This window comes from Pseudopodoces humilis, chromosome 20 (genome assembly GCF_049639895.1).
Source record: "Pseudopodoces humilis isolate 2021_Gansu_Grassland_sample_001 chromosome 20, ASM4963989v1, whole genome shotgun sequence".
NCBI lineage: Eukaryota > Metazoa > Chordata > Aves > Passeriformes > Paridae > Pseudopodoces > Pseudopodoces humilis.
This window is the reverse complement of record NC_142219.1, coordinates 11,732,812-11,752,920: the sequence shown is the minus strand read 5'-3', so window position 1 is coordinate 11,752,920 and position 20,109 is coordinate 11,732,812. Positions and strand designations below refer to the sequence as shown.

The 20,109-nt window shown below is 49.9% G+C and overlaps 2 protein-coding genes across 3 annotated transcripts; one reads left to right on the top strand and one right to left on the bottom strand.

The window, feature by feature from the left end:
• The first annotated feature begins 75 nt into the window (after window positions 1-75).
• On the top strand, window positions 76-10,952 carry SMARCB1 (SWI/SNF related BAF chromatin remodeling complex subunit B1). The gene is made up of 10 exons (XM_005524491.2): window positions 76-255; window positions 1,775-1,886; window positions 2,530-2,559; window positions 3,039-3,168; window positions 3,751-3,888; window positions 4,536-4,663; window positions 5,166-5,332; window positions 5,765-5,955; window positions 9,488-9,619; window positions 10,576-10,952. Exons 1-10 carry the CDS (start codon window positions 163-165, stop codon window positions 10,613-10,615), a joined length of 1,161 nt encoding a protein of 386 aa, XP_005524548.1. The 5' UTR covers window positions 76-162; the 3' UTR covers window positions 10,616-10,952.
• Window positions 10,953-13,757: 2,805 nt separating this feature from the next.
• Window positions 13,758-18,068, bottom strand: LOC102104948 (derlin-2). 2 transcript variants are annotated; one of them, XM_005524489.2, is made up of 7 exons: window positions 17,936-18,068; window positions 17,776-17,841; window positions 17,142-17,215; window positions 16,597-16,690; window positions 15,082-15,277; window positions 14,545-14,635; window positions 13,758-14,012 (listed from the first exon to the last, which is right to left on the bottom strand). In XM_005524489.2, exons 1-7 carry the CDS (start codon window positions 18,026-18,028, stop codon window positions 13,898-13,900), a joined length of 729 nt encoding a protein of 242 aa, XP_005524546.1. In that variant the 5' UTR covers window positions 18,029-18,068; the 3' UTR covers window positions 13,758-13,897. The 2 variants fall into 2 exon arrangements, with proteins under 2 accessions (XP_005524546.1, XP_014109462.1); XM_014253987.2 differs by having other exon boundaries at window positions 17,776-17,838; window positions 17,936-18,062.
• Window positions 18,069-20,109: the final 2,041 nt, after the last annotated feature.

Here is a 20,109-nt window from a genome sequence, read left to right as displayed (position 1 = left end):
AATAAAATCCGCCTTTTCTACATCTGCCGTCCCTCCTTCCTCCTTCGGCCCGCCCGCCGCATGCGCGCCGCGGGCCCGCACTAGGCCGCGCTTCCCGTTGTCGCCGCCGCCGCCGGGCCGCGCTCCCCTCCCCGGGCGCCGCCGCCCCCGCCCGCCGCCGCGATGATGATGATGGCGCTGAGCAAGACCTTCGGGCAGAAGCCCGTCAAGTTCCAGCTGGAGGAGGACGGCGAGTTCTACATGATCGGCTCCGAGGTGCGGCCCGGGCGGGGGCTGGGCCCGGGCCGGGCCCGGGCCGGGCCGGGGGATGCGGGGCCGGGCCGGGGAGTGCGGGAGGCTGCGCTCAGGGCGGGCAAGGGGCGGAGGAGATCCCTGGCGTGGGGGGAGCGGCTCCGGGGGTCCCCCGTGCCCCGGTGGGCGCTGCCCGAGGGCCTCGGCCGTGCTGGGGGGCCGGGGGGAGCAGTGGTCCCCTGAGGGCGGCCCCTCACGGCAGCTGGGGACCGGATCCTCGCCCGATCGCAGCCTGAGGCCCCGCTCCCGATCACCGACAATTTCTGTACCCGGTTGTGGAGCGGTTCGGATTATTTCACACGCTGCGAGGCAGCGAGCCCCACACCCGGGCCTTGGGGCTCAGGAACAGCACCACGATCAGCCAGTGCAGCTCCTTGTGCAGGGTCTGCTCAGCAAACACCGGCGGGCAGAGTTTTAGCACCCCGTGTCTGTGCTGACACTGGATTGTCCCGTGCTCAGAGGGTGCTGAGCCTCCCTGAGGAAGAGCCTTATTCAAGCAAGAAACACCAGCCCCCAGCTTGATGCAGAAAAGGGACAGTTGGCTAAATTTAATTGCCAGCTCTATAGGTTGAGTAGGGACTAAATGCCACTCCCTCTGTCATGTGAAATGCAGAGTTTGAAAGCAAACTGTAACTGCAGTCAGCAGAGCTGTGAGATTGCCATACCAGGTACATGGAGAAGGAAAAGGCTTGTCCTTTTTATCTACCATTAATTTCTGTCTGTTGGTGAGCACTGTAGAGTGAAAGATACAGCTAAAAACTGAGATCAAAAAAGAATCTTCTCAAACAAGTAATAAAAACCTTGTTGTGTAGCAGTCTGCCATTGTCCTGTCAGTCTAAAAACTTGATTTCAGAGTCTAGAAATAGTTGTGTTGTTCAGCAAGGCCTGCTGTAGCCTTCAGCACAGGTGAGGCTCTTGTGCCAGGAAGAACAGAGCTGCTTTACAGATGGCAAGTAAATCTGAAAGAGAACTATTGGCAGCAATCACATTTTTTATGTTCAAAGGGTTTAAAACAAAATATAAGTCTCTGGGCATTCACTGTAGTCAAATAATGCCTAGATGATGTGGAGGTTCAAAGTAAAAATAATGTATCAGAGGGCTGGGTATCTGGTTTAGTTTAATCCCAACTGAGCATTGCACATTGATGTGGAAACTGAAGTAAAGAAGGGGTAGGTTGTACAAAAACACATGCAAATGAATGGAGCGTTTTCCTATTAAATTTACTGTTTCCAGTGAATGGGAGTTCTTTTGGATCTAGTGAAATAAGATAGCACCAGTGAAATAAGTGCTGATAAAAATTTTGTTTTCTGTATTGCCAGATAAATCATGATGCTATTCGATGCCAAACACAGCACAAAAACGTGACAAAAACACCCTCTTAAGAGGTCCTTCTTATCATTAAAAAGAGCTGAATTTCTTCCAGCTTCTGCTAAAACTCTCCCAAATGGAATACCAGGCCACATCTCCACTTCTCTTCTTGCAGGTGGGAAATTACTTGCGCATGTTTCGGGGTTCCCTGTACAAGAGGTACCCCTCGCTCTGGAGGCGCCTGGCCACGGTGGAAGAAAGGAAGAAGATTGTGGCCTCTTCACATGGTGAGAAGATGAGTAAACATTCCCAGTAATGTTTATCGAAAATTTTGCCTTGGGAAACTGCTCCTGGTGTTTCAGAAGCTTGTGCACCTTGAGGGCTGTGTGAATCACTTCAGATTGCCCCAGTGATGGAGCACCCTGCAACCGTGGCACTGGTGGCTCCTGGCTCAGCCTGGCAACAAATATCACCTGAGCAAAAACATTCTGAAATGGAAACATCCATCATGATATTCCTGGGGTTGGCTACATTCATCACAAAGCAAAAGCCACATCTCCAAATCAATACAATATTTCAGAAGAGATTTTTTTGTAGACTAAGAGGGGCGTCTTTCATCAAATAGGCAGGAGTTTTGCAAGGATGCCCCATTGAAGATGTGCATCTTTGCTTAGCTTTGCTTCTTGCAGGGACTGGATGTCTGTGCCTGCCAGAATTTGTGGTGTGTTGCTACTGAAGTGACTGCTACAGGGAGAATATTGGTGGTGTTTTTGTTGAGTGACTAATAGCAAGCGGTTAAATTCCTTAGCAATATGACTTCTTGTATGTTCTGTAGACTAAAGCATAATAAAAATTATGGTTTACTCTGGGCTTATGTCTCTTTCCTCCAAGTATCCTGCTGACCTCTTGCTTTCTTTTTTCCCCCAACAGAAAATCAGCGGTCTCACAGTCCCCGAAGATGTAAGTCTCATCTGCGTGTTATTCTTAGCTGTGCTAGAGGAAGAATGTCCACTGTGACCTTTGGTGCTATTACAATAACATTAATGTCTAATCCTCTTCTCTGATCTCTCCCTGTGGTCGCTCTAACTGTGCCTCCCGATCCTAACTCTTCTTTCTCAGACCCTTAGCAGGACTCTCCAATGCAGATGGTCTCTGGCATTCAGCAAGAGCTGTCCCGAGGTCTCTCCCCCTTTCCCAAGTCTTAACAGCTTTTCTATCGATTGTTGCATCTCTATTTCCGACCTTTAAATCCGCTGAGGGTCGATTGTTTTCTGGGCCCTGTAAATATCTACAAGAAGATGCAGCCCAAGGGACACTTGTATCTCTGTGTTAGTCCCTCCTGCAGTGACAGGGAGGCTTTGTCACTATGTAGCCTGTTCATGCTACAGTGCTGGGTAGCCATTTTCCCTGTTAATTATTGGCATCTTTCCTGGCAATAGATCATGGCTATACAACATTAGCCACTAGTGTGACGCTGCTGAAGGCCTCTGAAGTGGAAGAGATCTTGGATGGAAATGATGAGAAGTACAAGGCAGTGTCTATCAGCACAGAACCTCCTACCTACCTCAGGTAACCAGCGTCGGTGCGGGCCGAGCTCAGAACGGAGCTGCTTGGAAGATGTCAGCTTGGGCAGCAAGCACCAGGAATTGCATAAGCCCAGGCCATTGTGCAGGGGTTGTTTGCCAGTCTGCATTAAGTATTTGCAGTGCTGGGTAAATGGGGATCTTCAGAGTGTCAGGATTGGCTTACTGCCCACATAAAACAGGAAGAAGAATCTGTTTGATGACACAACTTCTTTTGCAATTACTGCATTCCGTCTGTAACAGATGTTTTACAGAACGCTCTCTGCACATACTGCCTTTTGGAGACCTTGCATTTCTCAGCAATCCTTTTGTAAAGTATAGACAGAAAATCCAAATATGAATCTAGTATTTATAAAGGTGCACCTGGATCCATATCTGATGGATATTTGTGATCTGGCCTTCCGAGAGGCTGGTGTGGAACATGAGTTCCTGGTGGAACAGTAATGTTGATGGTCCCAGAATAAAACAGCAGGAACTCGTAATAGCACTTAAAGTTTAAAATTACAGCATTCCTTAAGTAGCAGCAGTGGTGCTGAGGGCCTGCAGGTTAACATCCAGTCTCCTTCAGAGAACAGAAAGCAAAGAGGAACAACCAGTGGGTGCCAACCCTGCCCAACAGCTCTCATCACCTGGATGCAGTGCCGTGCTCAACAACCATCAACAGGAACCGCATGGGCAGGGATAAGAAGAGAACATTCCCTCTGTGGTAAGACAGCTTCCTGCTTCTGGAAAGTGGGAATAGTTACCAAAATGTCATGCTGCAGGGTAGTACTGATGAGTTCATGTAATGCTGTGATTCATCCCCAGCTGACAAAGGACCTGCGGGTCATTAACTTGGAGGTTCTTTAAGTTAAAGTGTGTGTCTTGAGGCTCTACATTACAGTAGCCATCCATGGCTCAGAGCGAGGCCTTTTCTTTTGTCAGGAAAATGGTTCATTATTTTCCTGATGAGTTCCTTCTATTTCCTGCTGATTTGCTGAGCAGCTGTCATTTGAGAAGCCTGCAGACCCTCATTGTGAAGGACAGGCTGACATGTCTCACTGACATGTACCAGTAACTTTGATCTAGTTTATTTAGTGGAAGATGCTGCTGAACTTAGAGCAACCAAGATAAATCTAATCCTAGAAAACTTCCTTGTTTTATTTGTAGGAATGTGTTACGATAGATGTACTAAAAGGTGATAAAGTGGAATTAGTTGCCACAGCCCTGTAAGCTTGTATTGAGGAGTTTCTCTATAGACAGACTGGGGAGTTGGAGTGTGGGGATTGCTTCCAACAATGTTGTTTTCCCTCTGTGCATGCCAGGTGTGTCATGTGCTCGTTGCATATACTGTGTTGTTGCTCTCCACTTTAGCTTTGATGACCATGACCCAGCAGTGATCCATGAGAATGCATCCCAGCCAGAGGTTCTGGTTCCAATCAGGCTTGATATGGAAATTGATGGGCAGAAACTCCGCGATGCATTTACGTGGAATATGAATGGTATGTAGCAAGGAGAGTTTCATGAGGCTGGAGAGATAAAGTTGTGTCCATCACCAAATGTCCTCACCCCATACAGACAAAGCTTTAAAGCTGTCCCACTCTGGACTGTATTCAGTGCTTGCATCTCTTAGCAAATGCTCTGGGTTGCAGTCATTCCTGGACACGTGTAGTCTGAAGAGTTTAACTGGCAGATTTTCCTGAGCCAGTTCATCAGCTCGGTGGTCGGAGAGTACTGTGTTAGCTGGGGTTAATGGCTGTGGCTACTGTGGCCACACTGTGGGTACCATGGAGCAGGTAAAGAAGGCTGTAAGTCCCTGTATCAGTGTGTCTGCCCTTACAGACCTGGTACAAAACACCCTTTTAAAAGCAAAAGGTAATGCATTTGGGATTCCCTTTGTCACCTTGCCCTGTGGGATTTTGTGTGTTCTGTAAGTTAATTCCTTTATTAGGCAGACATTAATTTCTAAGGAAATTTACAATGTTCCTTCATGTTCTGTGACAGAAAAGCTGATGACCCCTGAAATGTTCTCCGAGATTCTTTGTGATGACCTGGATTTGAATCCTCTGACCTTTGTCCCTGCTATTGCATCTGCCATCCGGCAGCAGATCGAGTCGTACCCGACTGACAGCATTCTGGAAGATCAGTCAGACCAACGAGTTATTATCAAGGTAATACAGGAAGGCAGTAGAATGAGGGCTGAGCCATTTGGGTTTCTCTAAATATGGGGCACTAAGAGTACAAAAGCTTCCCTCAGAGCAAAGGAGCTCTTAATTCCACTTCTCCAGCCAGATTCCTCTTTGTCCTTTGTATTGAGAACAGAACCAAGGTGACAGATGATTAAACATCCACGTGCCCAGCCTCTGAGATGATGAAATAGTTCAGTTAAAGCATTGCCATCTTCCTTTGGAAGAGCTGAACCTTGGTAAGCAATGCTGAGTTGTCTTCATGCTACTGAAATTAAGAGTTGAGTTAAGGAGCTCTGCAGATGAGCTTGGAGTTACTGCTCTGTTCTCTTCAGCCTCTGCCTCATCAGTTCAATTACCTTGGACAAACCTTTGTGAAAGTGGAAACAAATAACCTGTTTCTTCCTTTATCTCCAGCTGAACATCCATGTAGGAAACATCTCCCTGGTAGACCAGTTTGAGTGGGACATGTCAGAGAAGGAGAACTCACCAGAGAAGTTTGCCTTGAAGCTGTGCTCAGAGCTTGGCCTGGGCGGGGAGTTTGTCACTACCATTGCGTACAGCATCCGGGGACAGCTGAGCTGGCACCAGAAGACCTACGCCTTCAGGTACTGAACTGCCACTCCTTGGTGGCTCTGGGCTGTGTTTGTACCTCATGGGCATTTGCATCAATGCATCTTAAAACAGATGATTGATGTGGAAGGTTTTTTGTTTGAAATTAGTCCTTACAGCTTATACCCATTCTGGCCATCTTAACAATTTCTGTGCTTGTGCCTTAATATCTTTTATTTTATTTGGCCTAATACATTTTAGGACCAAATATTGATGAAATGTCAGCTTCTGATGACAATTAATTAACAGGGATAGTCCCTCTTCTAACACAAGGTCATGATGGACTCCAGATACATTTTTTTGTTGTTGCTGGGCCACTGTTTCAAGCTTTGGTTTTTTGAATTTGGACTGATGAAAACTGTACCTCTCTAATGGTACCCAAGCTGATGTTAGAGGTGGGTTGATCATAGGCCCTTCTCACAGCTGGAATGCAGCATTGTCAGGTTTGATTAGTCAGCTTTGTAATTTTTCTCCTAAATGGCTTCCAGTTGTGCTGTGCAGCGTTCTGTGGTGAGTTCCTGCACTGATGTTATCCACAGTGCTGAGTCTGCAGCTCTAACAGTCCTTTAATGTACACTCTGAGGTTTTGTGACCTTGGGTCATGGTGACAGTCAAGGAAGTTTAAGAGTGCAGCAAATGCTGTATTTGCAGAGGAGGGAATGGTGCTGTTGACACCAGTTTTTAGGGGTCGATTCAAGGAAGCAGCACAGGGAAATGTGCCTGGCCCTGTCCTACCTCAGTCAGGGAGTAGTTGGAGTGGGAGTAAGCAAAGAGCAGCTGGAGACCCTTTAGCACATGTGAATTACACTCAGAATTAAGTTGTTAGATTGTGTGTCCATCCTGCTGATGTCCTGTGGGAAGTGGGAGGTGGCTTCTACCTTTTCCTCCACAACCTTGAGGTTTTGGCTTGGGACTACATCCAGCAGCACCACCAACACCAACAAAGCAGTGGGTGGGCATTCCTGAGAAGTGATAGGAACTTGCAGGGTGGTGGATGAGAGCCTGATACATGTTGTGCTGCAGCACTGTCTGCATTGTGGCCTGCAGTGAAGTGTCTGTCCCTCCTTCCTCTGCTTCTCCATGTATTGCAGATACCCAAGAAAGTAAATGGTGTATGTTTGACTCTTGGGAACGGGGTTCATTTCTGCCTTTGCTTCTGCTCAGTCACTGGAACTTGCAGCACGTAAAGTTCTAGTCAGCACTGCCCAGGCTTGTGTTATGCCAGCTGCACACTGTTCTCTCTACAAACACATGTTGGGCCATGGTACCAAAGGCTGCTTCCTTTCAGGGTAGTTCAAACAGGCAGAATTCAGGCCTTCTTTAGACTGTGGCAGTATTGCAAGAGGGAGAACAAAAAACTAAAAAAGGAACCCCAACAGAACAAAGTACATAAATATGAGCTGTACTGAGGAAAAAAAACACCTAATTGAAACCTCAGGGATTTTTTGTCGTAGTACAAACATGTCCTCTTCTTCCTCCTACTTTTTTCTTCTAGCGAAGGAGTACTTTTGAAACCTTAGTGATTAATGATATTTGGGTTCTGTGGTTGGTTAGTTCCTGAATTTCTAAACCACAGGAGTGGTGATTGCTCCAGCATCATTCCATTGATGTAAGGAAAGGGTCTGCTTTAGATGTATCAAAAGAACCTTAATATCTCAAGGGACTGGGGGTTTGAGAAGTCATGCGCCTCTTAATCATCTGAGAGGTGAAACTGTCTTTTAGTTGATGAAAGCCAGGGCACTTTTTTCAGCTGGGCTGCTCTGTGCAAAACAAGGAAAGCCTGAAGTCCAGTGGATGGGCAGGGCTGGAGGCAGACAGGTGACTGTTGGGATTTTCAGGGGCTGTGTGTGCTGTGATGTTTTCTCCTGCATGCTGAGCACTTCTGGTGGCAGCACACAGCACCTCACAGTCAGTTTTGCCTTTGAGACCTGAGTGATGGCACAGACTCTCCCACACACCAAACCCACGTGCCTGAGGAGTCACCTTTCCAAAAGATGACGTTTCCCTGCTTTGTTGGCCTGCCCCTGGCACTACTGCCAGAGGCCAGGAGCCTGAGCAGAGGCAGGGCCTTGCTCTTTGGGGATGTCTGCAGCCTGACAGTGCCTTTCAGCCACTCTGGCAGCAGCACTTTCCTCCTCATCAGGAAAAAACAGTGGAGGGGGAGCTGTCTTACTGTAGAGTTTGGGAGATGAAGTATTTTTCAGTTTCTCTCTGATTCTTTGCTTATCAAAGAAAAGTGGAATCCGAGTTGCCTTGAAGTTAGGTTATGCCTGAGTCCAGCTTTCCATCCCCCATTTAATTCAGTGAATGCTCAATGTTAGGCATAGTGAGGCAGAGATCATGCTATCACTAACAAAACCTCAGTTAATATCTAATTTTGCCTGGAATGTGTGGCATTTTAGGACTAAGATGAAATTCCTGGGTTTGAGTGTTGTTTAGTGGATGTCAGCAGTACTGGAAGTAGATTTGATTAAAGCTTCCTCCCTGGATCAGATACCAAAGGCTCTGGATTAATTTTTCATGGTGGCATTACTTTGAAGACTTGTTATTTTAGATAATTAGCTTTGGTGCAGATGTTGCATGTTCCCATGATGATTAGCATTTGAGTTCTTTCCTGAGGGAATGAGGGGGCTGCCTGTGAGTGCTGAAATCCTGTGTAGGGGTGCACATCCCTGGGGAAGGAGCCAGATGTGTGTGCACACCTGTCCCAGGGCTCTTCTCACACACACACTTCAGCTCAGGCTGAGCCACTTTGGAGAATTCAAAGCAAACATTTACATTCCGAGGCTCCTCTGTATTTATGCTGGGCTTCCGGCTCCACTGTCAATATTTGGGAAGCCACTCTTGGTCAGTTCCTGTTGACTTTTACTGAAAAGCAGCTAGTGAAGCAGTAAATATTTTTGTGCATGTGATAATACAGCTGGTCAGGGCAGAGGAATCTCTGAGGAATAGATCTTGTGATTTGGGGCACAGCCTTGTGTTTTGTTGCTTGTTAGCCACAGCTTCTGGTTGCAACAGCAGGTCCTAAAAGACTGCTCTTTGCAGCATCAGGCTCCCAGGAAAGGCAGACTTTTGCCAGGGAAGAGCTGTCAGGGGTGTGCTAGGCAAGCTACAGCTAGGAAATCAGAGGTGCAGAACAGCAAGGCTGGACAGGGAGCCCTGGGAACAGTCCCAGCTCCAGGACTGTGCTGGGAGAAGCGTTCCCAGGACTAATGGACTGGGATGAGCTGTGCCTTTTGGGGTTGAACCCTGCCAGCCAGGGATGTAACAGCCTGTGGGGGGAAGAACTGCAGGTCCAGCACAAATCTCTCTCCAGTGGTGGCTGGGGATGGGGTGTAGCTGCTTTCCCAGAAACTTCAGGTTCCACAAGGGTGTAACCAGGAGCCTGTGGTGAACTCCAGGGAACCAGACTGTACTAAACAGCACCAGGAAGGAATGCTGAAGCCTGAAACACTGTAAATGACACTCTGGTGACCCAGGGGAGTGCTCTGATGGGTGTTCTTTGTTGCCCTGTGCCCTGCCCTGCAGCGAGAACCCTTTGCCAACTGTGGAGATCGCAATTCGCAACACGGGGGATGCTGACCAGTGGTGCCCTCTCCTGGAAACCCTCACAGACGCTGAGATGGAGAAGAAGATCAGAGACCAGGACAGAAACACAAGGTACTGCCACTACTTTGGACAGTTCTCTTGGCCTGTTCCTTGGCAGAAGTTCCAAGCTTTGATGTTTATCTTTCCCTACTGAGAGCCAACTGGCAGGATGTCAGCCTTACTCACAACAGAAACTTTAGCTTCAGGGTATTCAACTGCTGTCACCTTCCTCCACAAACATCCAAATGTCTACTTTACCATCTCCTCTTGCAGCAGTTTCTTTTTCTTTTTTTTTAAACCCATTTTTTCTTTTTTTTAACCCGTTTTTTTCTTTGTCTTGGGCTTGTCCAGGGGAGTTGCTTGTATAGGAAGGCATGAATCAAACATATTGGAGTTTTGTAGACTGTCATGCTCCCTAGAATCCTGCCACCAAAAGCTTCCTTTCATGTAAAGTTCAATTTGATGTAGCAATGGACAAGCTCCCAGCTCTAGCCTCACTAATGCCAAGCTGTTTGCCAGCACAGGGGACACTGTGTGGTTCCAGGAGAAGCTCTACCCACCAGAGACCTGCTAAGTGATGTTTCACAAGCAGTGGAGAGCTTGCACCTTCTTGATGAAATTCTTCCTGGCAGATCTAAATGAATGGCTGGTATCTCTCCAAATGATACACTGTGGAAACAGTAAAGATACTGGCTCAGCTCTTTCCCAGGATGTTTTTTAGCAGCTGATTAACAGTAGCACAATCATTCTGTATATCAGCTATGGCTACCTGAAGAGTTTACAGTAGCAGTTGGTTCAATCCAAGTTAATGTGCAAAAGTGCCCTAACAGCTGTTAGTGAAAGTAGTGTCTTTGCCTTATCAACAGGGGCCCTCTCAGGTGTCTGAGGAGTTCTGTCTAGGAATAAACCTGTCTACAAAGTGGCCAAAGCTGTGGTAGAGTCCCCAAAAGGATTTGTTTTGGTCAGACCTCCCGTGACTGTAACATGCACTTACTGCACCTCTCTCTCTCTCTCTCTCTCCCCCTTAGGCGCATGAGACGTTTGGCCAATACTGCTCCAGCCTGGTAACCTTCCTGTTGTGACACTGGTGCTCTTCCTACAGACTTTATCCCTATTCCTCTCCCCAAATGGATCTAGAATTGGCAGGGGTCTTTCTGTCTCTGAAGGGGACACACATTCCACTTGCCACGAGTTCCCAGTACTGCTGACTTCTGCCCCCACCCCCTCCAGCCCAATGCCACGTACCAAGAGCGCTGTGTGGGCAGCGTGACCCAGCTGACACCTGTGGCAGGTGTTGGAGCCCTTATATACCTTATAATGTGTGGACAGTGTAAAGATTCTTTTGTATAGGTGCAATGGGCACTATTAGGACAACTTTTTAAATAAAAGGAATGCATACAACGTAGGTTGAGTTCAGTAAGTTTGAGTGAACAGTGAATCTCAATCTCACCATGTTCTGGTAACTGAGCAGTCCCAGGGAATAATATTAATGCTTTTGGGTATAGTGCTGAACACTCACATGCATTCAGTTTTCCTGGGTGCTTTGCTTCAAAAGGTAAAACACCCAGAATCTTTTGGTGCAGGGGAAAGTGAGAAAGAGATGTAGAACTAGAAGCAGCAAACAGTTCTCTAAGGCTTGGTCTGTTACCAGACTTGGCACAGTCTGTAATGAACTCAGGGATGTGTTCAGCTGGTTTACACAACAAGGTAGAGCAATTTAACTGAAATCACAGACTTAAGAGTAATTTTTGTCACATGCCAGCCTGGTGTGTGGTGAACCCTGTTTTTTGTGAAGACTGCACCTGGAAAACAGCACATTCTCTGCACTGGTACAGCAAGTAAAGCCTCCAGTCCCTGAGACTGAAACCTCTCTGCAGCCAGTGCCTTTGCTGTGGTCACTGTCAGCACACAACACTGCCAGCTGCAGTGCACAGAGCACTCAAAGCAAAGTGGGTGTCATGAATGCCCTTAGCACTGCAGTGTCAGGACTTTGCAACCTGAGAAACAGCCTGTCCTCCTCTAGGGAGTTTAAAAACCAAATCCATTGAAGTGAGATTTAAAGAAAAATCCAAGCTTGCTTATAAACTAATTAGAATCTATCTTGCTGTTGAGGTACCCCATCCCTTTGATGGAGTTCCTGCCAGAACTGATGAGTGTTGCAAGCAAGGCAGATTTTGCTGGCACCCTGACAGTTATGTTCAGGCCTTTGTGATAAAGCCATAGGTTTTATGATCCTTGCTGATCCACCCACCCTGCTAACACAGTCAAAAAAACACTTTCTGGCCTTAATTTATCATGTTTAGACTTGAGCAATAACAGAGACAGTTCTGATTCCTGGGTGGGAGGGAACTTTTTCCAGATGTTAGTCTGCAGAAACTTAAAACTTGCAATTTAGTAATAATATTATTATTCAGTCTTATCCTAGGCTCCTCTGCCAGAGTGGTACTCCATGCATTAGTTCATATTAGAGAGGTTGAAAGGTTATTTGAGCAAGTAAGGCAAAAGCTGGGATTGCTGCTGCATCTTAGCCTCCCATCCCATGTCAAATGTGTTTTGGCTCATGGACAAAAACTCCAAACCTTCTTGAGAACACTCCAGCTTTCCTTTGTTACATGACCAGGGTCTTCTGCCAGCAGCCTCTTCAGGGAATTCAACTAAAATACACATGAAACTGCTGAAACCTTAAATTAGCATCTGTGGTACAAAGTTTGTGATTACTAATCCTCAAGTTCACAATGAGGTGCAGGCACACAAGGACTGCCTCAAGGCCAGAGAGGCTGTGCCAATTGTCCCCCAAAGCAGCCAGGGACAAAGCAGGACAGTTGAGGGACCAAGTTCAGAAAGATGGGAACTTCAGGCAGCTTTCTTTTAGCATTAGGACTGTTGGGGAGCAGCTTTCTTGCTCTACAATCACACTTCCTTGGGTTAATCTGGTACCCTAACTAAAAGCCCAGCCCAACTTTTACATTTCAAAGCCGCAGCTCAGGCAATTTAAAACAGAACATCTGCAGATTTCAAAGACAAATTAGGGACTTCTGGGGACTGAAACCCCAGCTCTGTTATCATTAGGTCATGAGCAAAGCACCCAGCACGTACTTGTTGAGTCAGACTCTGCTTAGCCCTTAGTACCACTGTATCTTCTAGAAAACATTATCACTTCTACAGGCCTCTCCTCTTTGTAGAGGGAAGCTTAAGTGCAGCAGAAGAGCAGGGCTGATTTTTGATAAAGTGTTTCATTGAAAGACCCCAGGGAAGAGGGAATTGGTGGTGGTGGGGTTGTGTGTGTGCTTAATCGGATGCTGGTTACACACAGTTCATAGTTTGGTGGTGGTTTGTGAGTTTGAGCAGCCAGCACTGTTATGAGTAAGCTGTTGTAAGATACAAGGTGTGCAGACTTGAAGGCTTTGAGGTGAGGTACAAGCACAGTGTGTTCTGTATTAGCAAGAATGATCAGATCCATTTCATACAGGTGGCAGGGTAGGGGTGAGCTTGTTTAGTTTTCCCCTGAAACTCAGGTCTTTCAGTTTCAGAACTAAAAGATTCAACAAGAGTGGAATTACACTGCAGGTGCAGGCAGTCTTTATTACCAGTGTCAGGCTCTGTCAGGCTTCCAGCCACTGCCTGGATCCAGTGTCCAGCCCAGTCCCTTGGTCCTTTCCCAGGCACCCCTTTATCCAATTAGACACCCCCCACACTCCTCATGCTCTGCAGCCCTGCTGAGAGAAGAGGGAAAGGACATCTTCCAGCTAGCCTGAACTTTGCCTTGCCCACCAGAAAAGAAAATCCCCAACCTGGCAGTTTTGAGCAAATTCCCGATGAATTGCTGCCTCTGCCCCTGGCAGAAATGGACACACAACTGAAAAATAGACTTTAATGTAAAGACTCTTTGGAAACAACCACCAGAAAAGGAGTGGGGGACATAAAGGAAAGAAAGAGGCTGAGCTGCATTCTACCATGGTACAGAACTACTTCATTGAAAGCCCACAAAGAGGTCTCACAACAGTGAGGGCCAGGTGCATTAGTCTTTGTACAGAGGGCAAGAGTGACCTGGCACACAGGAGGAGAAGGAGGAACTGGTTTCACACCCCATTTGATACTTATTCCACACCAGGTAACTGAGGAGCCATCACAGCTCTAGCCCCTGTCCCTAGAACACCTCTGTAAGCATTCGGTTCTCATGTGCAAAGCTCTGTGGATCCACTTTGTACAAGGGGAAGATGGGTTACCCACACAAACAGCGACACACTACACATCGGAATGGCAACTGGTGTTATTCCAGTAGGATCTCTGGGCCACAGCAAAAGTCCAGCCAGAAGAGAGGAATCTGGCCACGTGAAGAAGTCCTCCATGTTACTGTGGGTGCTGCTGCTCGTTCTGGTCGTGGTCTCTAGGCTGGTGTTCTGGACGATCCTCAGGGAGAGGGTTGTAATTGGGATCCTCTTCAGGTGTGTCAAAAACCATCTTCCTGGCAAGGGACACACCCATGCCAGCAGGCAGGGAGGTTAGGAAACTGAGCTGAGGATGACAAACCCCCAGCCCTCCTAGGAACAGCCTGGCCCTCTGTGGGGCTTGGCTGTCAGCCACAGCCACCGGCCCGCTGCACCATCACCATCCTTGCTCAGCTCAACACACAGCGATGACAGTACCTCCTTCCTTGATCACTAGGTCAGATTTGATCATCAGTGCACAAAGCAGAACATATTCTGCTTTCTTAAACTACAAAAATACATCAGAAAAAATCCTGCCTCCATCTAGCATTTCCACAAGCAGTAAGCAGACTCTAGTTCTATTAGCAAAGCTGCAGGGTAGCAGCTGCTGTATGGGCCCTGTACACGTGTGTATAACGTGCAAATAATGCAGCAAGGGCATGAGCTGTGGAGCTGAGGTGCTGTCAGTTCACTTCCATAGCAAACTGTGACCCAGTTGCCTCTAATGGTCACAGTTTCCTATGGAATTGATCAGGTTGAGAAAGGCCACAAAGAATCAACTTTACTTACAGAAAGCTAGGGGTTAACAGCAACTTCTTTCCTCCAGGCTGATTGGGGAAAACATCTTCCAAGAAATAATAGATATGACCCACTGCAATCCCTGGGGAGAGATGCCACCAAGGTCAGGCACGGCTGTGACTCCTTTGCCAGCTGAACCAGAGCTGCTGGGCAAAACCCCTCAGCTGTGTGCCCACATCCAGCTCCCTCCAGAGCCAGGGAAGTTTTCTCGCTGTGACCAGCACACAGGGAGCCCATTAGCCTGAGGGCAGCATCGCACACCCAGGAGACCAGACACAGCAGAGTGTCAGAGCTCACCAAACCCAGCTTCTGCCCCTGGGACAGACAGACCAAAAAGCAGGTCACAAGGAAAAGCCCAGGCCCAAGCCCAGCCCATCTAGAAACCCAGCCAGCTCACTTTAGGAAACCAAAACATCTCAGGTCAGGTGGAAGCAAGGGGAGGTGCCAGCGTCCCAGTAGCACCTATGAGGACCGAGTGCTGTGGCTGCAAGGTGTCCTTGTTCCCATCACCCACCAACTTTCACTTACCCAGCAAATCGATGATGATGGAGTTGCCTAGGAGCAGAGAGAATCCCATCAGGACCCAGGGCAGGAAGGGGGCTTGGAAGTTAAGAAGCCCAAAAAAGTTCATGCGGATGTAAGGGTTCCTGCGACTCCATACGTACACCAGCATGATGGTGAAAGCCTGGCCCAGGAAAAACAGGCTGGCAAAGAGTCCAAACAGCTGGGAACTACCGAGTCAAGGAAGAACCCACCTGCCCTGTGCACCACCTCCAGGCAGCACAGGGTGCTTTGGGACAGGAAACCCAAACTAGAGGCAGCTGATGAGTGCTCTGAGACACTGCCCATGTCACCAAGCCTTTCCTGGCTGAGATATACTGACCACCACTGTCCCCACACACATCCCCCTCCATGCCACCCCAGAACAAGACACTCTGGAGTACATATGCAGGTTGCTCACTCCTTAAGCTGATGTCTACAACCACCAGAGAGCTCTATAATCACCTTTGCAAAATTAACATCAAAATGACCTTCAAAGAAGGGCTTTCACAGTCTTAATGTATTTGGGACAGTGGCATATCTTAACAACTAGCTCATATCCAGCATCTGCCTTCTGCAGAAGTTCAGCAGTAAGATGGCTCTTGGAATTCAGAGTCCTCTTCTTCAGAACACAAGGAGACAGAGAGAGACAAAAATTTCCCCTGGCCTTGTTGTAGTTGGACTCCAAATGCACCTCTGGCCAAGCACGTGGTTGCTGCAGCCACCTGGATGCTAATGGCCCACAGCTTCATGCAGAGCTCTGTGGGGACAGCAGTGTTCTGACCCATCTGCATAAGACAGCAGAAGATATTCAGAGAAGGTTTATGCTTGGGAGTGAAATAAATTTCACCATCAGATTACTGTGCTGTTAAAAGAACTCGAGCTGTGTGATGGTGCCTGCAGTTACTGACAGGCTGCAAGCCCTCAGCTCACGCTGCCTGAGGTGCTGCCAGTGGGGTACGTGGGAATCCCCTCCTTGTCCTCATGGCTCCACGTTCTTGCCTTTGTCCTGAGCCAGCCTCACACAGTCACAGCCATGCTGCACTCACCAGAGCTCAGCCAGCAGCCCTGTCACAGCTGGACAGGTTCCTACAGCAGAACACGTGGCCTCCTCTCAGGCTGAGCTTCCTGAGCGCTCCGCCACGTGTCCTCTTCAGGGATGAGGCAGCCCAGCCCCTCGCCAGGGGCATCAGCACTTCTGCAGACAGCAGCACAATCACAGGCAGCTCTTCTCTCCTCTCAGCACACTGGATGAGCCAAGGGGGGCAAAGATGAGGAGCACGAGCTGTTCCACACAGCCAGAGCTGCAGCACAGGCTCAGCAGAGCTCTCCCAGGTCACAGGGAATGAGCTTGGCAGCTCTGGGGCACAAGGAAGGTTCACAAACTGCTGTGCTGGGACCTGCTCCACAGCACTACAGGGACACAGAGGTAGCAGACAAGCCCTGCACTATCCACAGCATCTCAGGAGACACCAACGAGTCTCAACCAACTCAAAAGGATACTGTCATGAGAAACCCTCCAAAGAGGAACATGAAGACAAAGTCAGCCGTCCTTCCACGGAAGGAGCCTTCTTCTAGCATGCGGCAGTACCTGTACCTGAGAGCAGGAGAGAAGGGAGGGGTTGCAGTATAGGAAATTAACAGCTGGCCACCCTGTGCCCCATAGCAGGACTTCCCAGGAGACAAACTGCTGCAAGAAAGCTCAGCCAGGTGTGCAAGCCCAGAGAAGAACAGTGCAAACTTCACCTCACACCACTGACCCCAAAGAAAGAAAGAGGCACCTGCTGTGCTTCAGCCAGAGCTCACCCCAGGAATGGGCATTGCTCTCCAGCAAGAGCCACAGCAGCAGCTCTGCCAACTTCTTTTGGCAGGGGCTGCCCTGCAGCAAGCACAGATGGAGGGGCACAGCTTCAATTCGAAAGAGCCAAGGAAGAGCCCACAGCCCCTGAGTGCTGCCAAGACAAGCCATGCTGGGGAGGATGATGGATGTGGGGCGTTGCATCTAAGCCAAAATGGGAGCAGAGAGCTTCACTGAGACCAAAGGATACAGAAATATCATGTTGAAAAAGAAACTGAATCCCAGAGGCCCAAAAAAGAGGAAGTTGGTGATCAGCCTCCATATCTGAAAGAGAAGAGAGAGGAGAGAGAAAAGGAGGTGGCCAGAGGTGTCTCCTCATCACGGCTAGAGCAGCACTGTCCACAGGGAGTGCTCAGTCATGCACGGGTCCCTTCAGAACTGCCCCAGGACAGCTGCTCCACCCTCTCGTGGGACCTCCTCACACGATGCTCTGATGCACCGGAGCATCTCACCTTTCCAGGTACGGAAAAGAAGATTTCTCTACTTTTCTGGAGAGAACTAACAGCCACAATTCAGCAGCCAGAGCCATAAAATCAATTACTCTCCACAATAAAGCCCTCTCCAACCAGCCCAACAGCAGCTGCCACACACGGTGTAAGAGAGAAGGAAGGGTTTTGACTCAAGGAAAAGCCAAGATGGTGCGTGGCAGGGAGAGGCTGGAGGGAGCTGTCTGCAGGCAGGTGTCCGTGTCGGGGAAGGCTGGAGCCGTGGGGAAGGAGCCCCTGGGGATGACACAGCACCGCCCGGCCACCCTGGGCAGCGCTGCCACAGCCACCCCCGCTGGGGAGAGGCAGGGGGAGCCTAAACCCCGCGCAAGGCCTCACCTGGAATTTCCTGAAGATGAGGTCGGGGTTGAAGTAGAGCTGGAAGGGGGTGATGAACTCCAGCTGCTGTTGGGAGACAGGCAGAGCGGCTGCCATCACCCGCCGCCCTCGGCCAGCCCCGGCCCCCGCCCCGCAGCCCCCCGGCCCGGTCCCCGCTCACCACGGCGGCGGTGGTGAGCACGCAGGCGGTGGTGTAGGCCCGGGTCACGGCCGGCATGCCCAGGTACTCCTGCGCGAAGCCCTGGTACGCCATGGCCGCGCCGCTCCGCCCGCCCGACGCGGCGCCTTTAACGCCCCCCCTCTCTCCGCCGCACGCCCCGCCCCCGCGGCAGGGCCCGGCCAATCCGCGCGCGACAGGCGGCGCTCGCCGGCCAATGGGAGCGCGCCTCATGGCCCCGGCCCGCGGCCGCCGCCAACCGGGAGCGGGCCCGCCCCGAGGCCGAACAGCGCCGGGTCGGGCTGGGCACTGCTGGGCACTGCTGGGTATTGCTGGGCACTGCTGGGCACTGCTGGGTATTGCTGGGTATTGCTGGGCACTGCTGGGTATTGCTGGGCACTGCTGGGTATTACTGGGTATTACTGGGCACTGCTGGGTATTGCTGGGTATTACTGGGCACTGCTGGGTATTACTGGGTATTACTGGGCACTGCTGGGTATTGCTGGGTATTACTGGGCACTGCTGGGTATTGCTGGGTATTGCTGGGTATTACTGGGCACTGCTGGGTATTGCTGGGTATTGCTGGGTATTGCTGGGCACTGCTGGGCACTGCTGGGTATTGCTGGGCACTGCTGGGTATTGCTGGGCACTGCTGGGTATTGCTGGGCACCGCTGGGCACTGCTGGGCACTGCTGGGTATTGCTGGGCACTGCTGGGTATTGCTGGGTATTGCTGGGCACTGCTGGGTATTGCTGGGCACTGCTGGGTATTGCTGGGTATTGCTGGGCACTGCTGGGTATTGCTGGGCACTGCTGGGTATTGCTGGGTATTGCTGGGCACTGCTGGGTATTGCTGGGTATTGCTGGGCACTGCTGGGTATTGCTGGGCACTGCTGGGTATTGCTGGGTATTGCTGGGCACTGCTGGGTATTGCTGGGCACTGCTGGGCACTGCTGGGTATTGCTGGGTATTGCTGGGTATTGCTGGGCACTGCTGGGTATTGCTGGGCACTGCTGGGTATTGCTGGGTATTGCTGGGCACCGCTGGGCACTGCTGGGTATTGCTTGGGGTTTTCAGTAATTCCTGTTGGAACCTCTCCGGGATGGAGCAGGCGCTTCCCCAAGATGTGCGAGATCGCAGCGGGCCGGCAAGGTGGCACAAGGTCGCTGGAAGAAACCATGAAATGTGTGGCTGGTCCCAGTGGATGCTGAGGGTGACCGGGAGCTGCCACTCACCTCCAGAAATCCTCTAGAGATCCTTCACTCTCCTGCTGGTCCTGCTTTCCAGACCTGGCTGCTCTGCTGCAGCAGTCGGGTCTAATGTTACAGCCAGCCTGGAATCAGATGAGGAATGGGCCTGGTGCTGGGTTCGTGCTGGAGAGGGTTAAGCTGTCACCAGGGCCTTAATGAGCCCTGAGATTTCCCTTTAAACCCTCAGTTAATGGGAAATGAAATAACTGAGGGGAAGGGAGTCTTTGTGTCCTGCACCACCTCCACCCTGCCCTTTGGTGAAGTACAAGACCCAGATGGAAGATGACGGGATGGGGTTAAAGCAAGAGAGAGGGGAGCAGAGAAGGGACTGGTGGGGTCTGTCAGAGCAGAGCACGGGCTCCTGAGTGCCCTGAGAGCACCTCAGGTGCTGAGAAACCTCTGCTGTGGCTGGGGGAGGAGAAGGAGCTGCATTAGGGATCCTGGCAATGGAGCTGAGCGAGGAGCTTGGACCCCAAACTGCAGCAATGTCAGTAGGCTTGGCTGTGTGGGCACAGGTTTTTGGTGGGACCTGGGATGGATGTGAGAGCTCTGGCAGCTGAGAAGAGCTGAGCTTGCAGGAAAATCCCTTGAGCCAGGAGCTCTGCAAAGGACTGCCCTTATTCATGTGGCTGTTTGAGCCCAAATGCTGCCCTGCTGCAGCTCGGCCCTCCAGCATGCCACAGAGCTCCCAACCCAGCAGAATGGGCAGCTGAGTTGAAGAACTGAGAGTCAGTAAATGAAATAAATGAATAAGTATCCTGTTCCTTTGGCTGGGGAATTAGAGGTTTCCTATCTCCTCTTGCTGCACATGGACACCAGACAGAAACTGAATTCAAGCACTGTGATTTCTGCCCCTTATTTGAACCAAGGCTGGGAGATGAATATTGGGAGCCTTTCTGGAAGGAGGCCCTCACTAGCTCCACAGAGA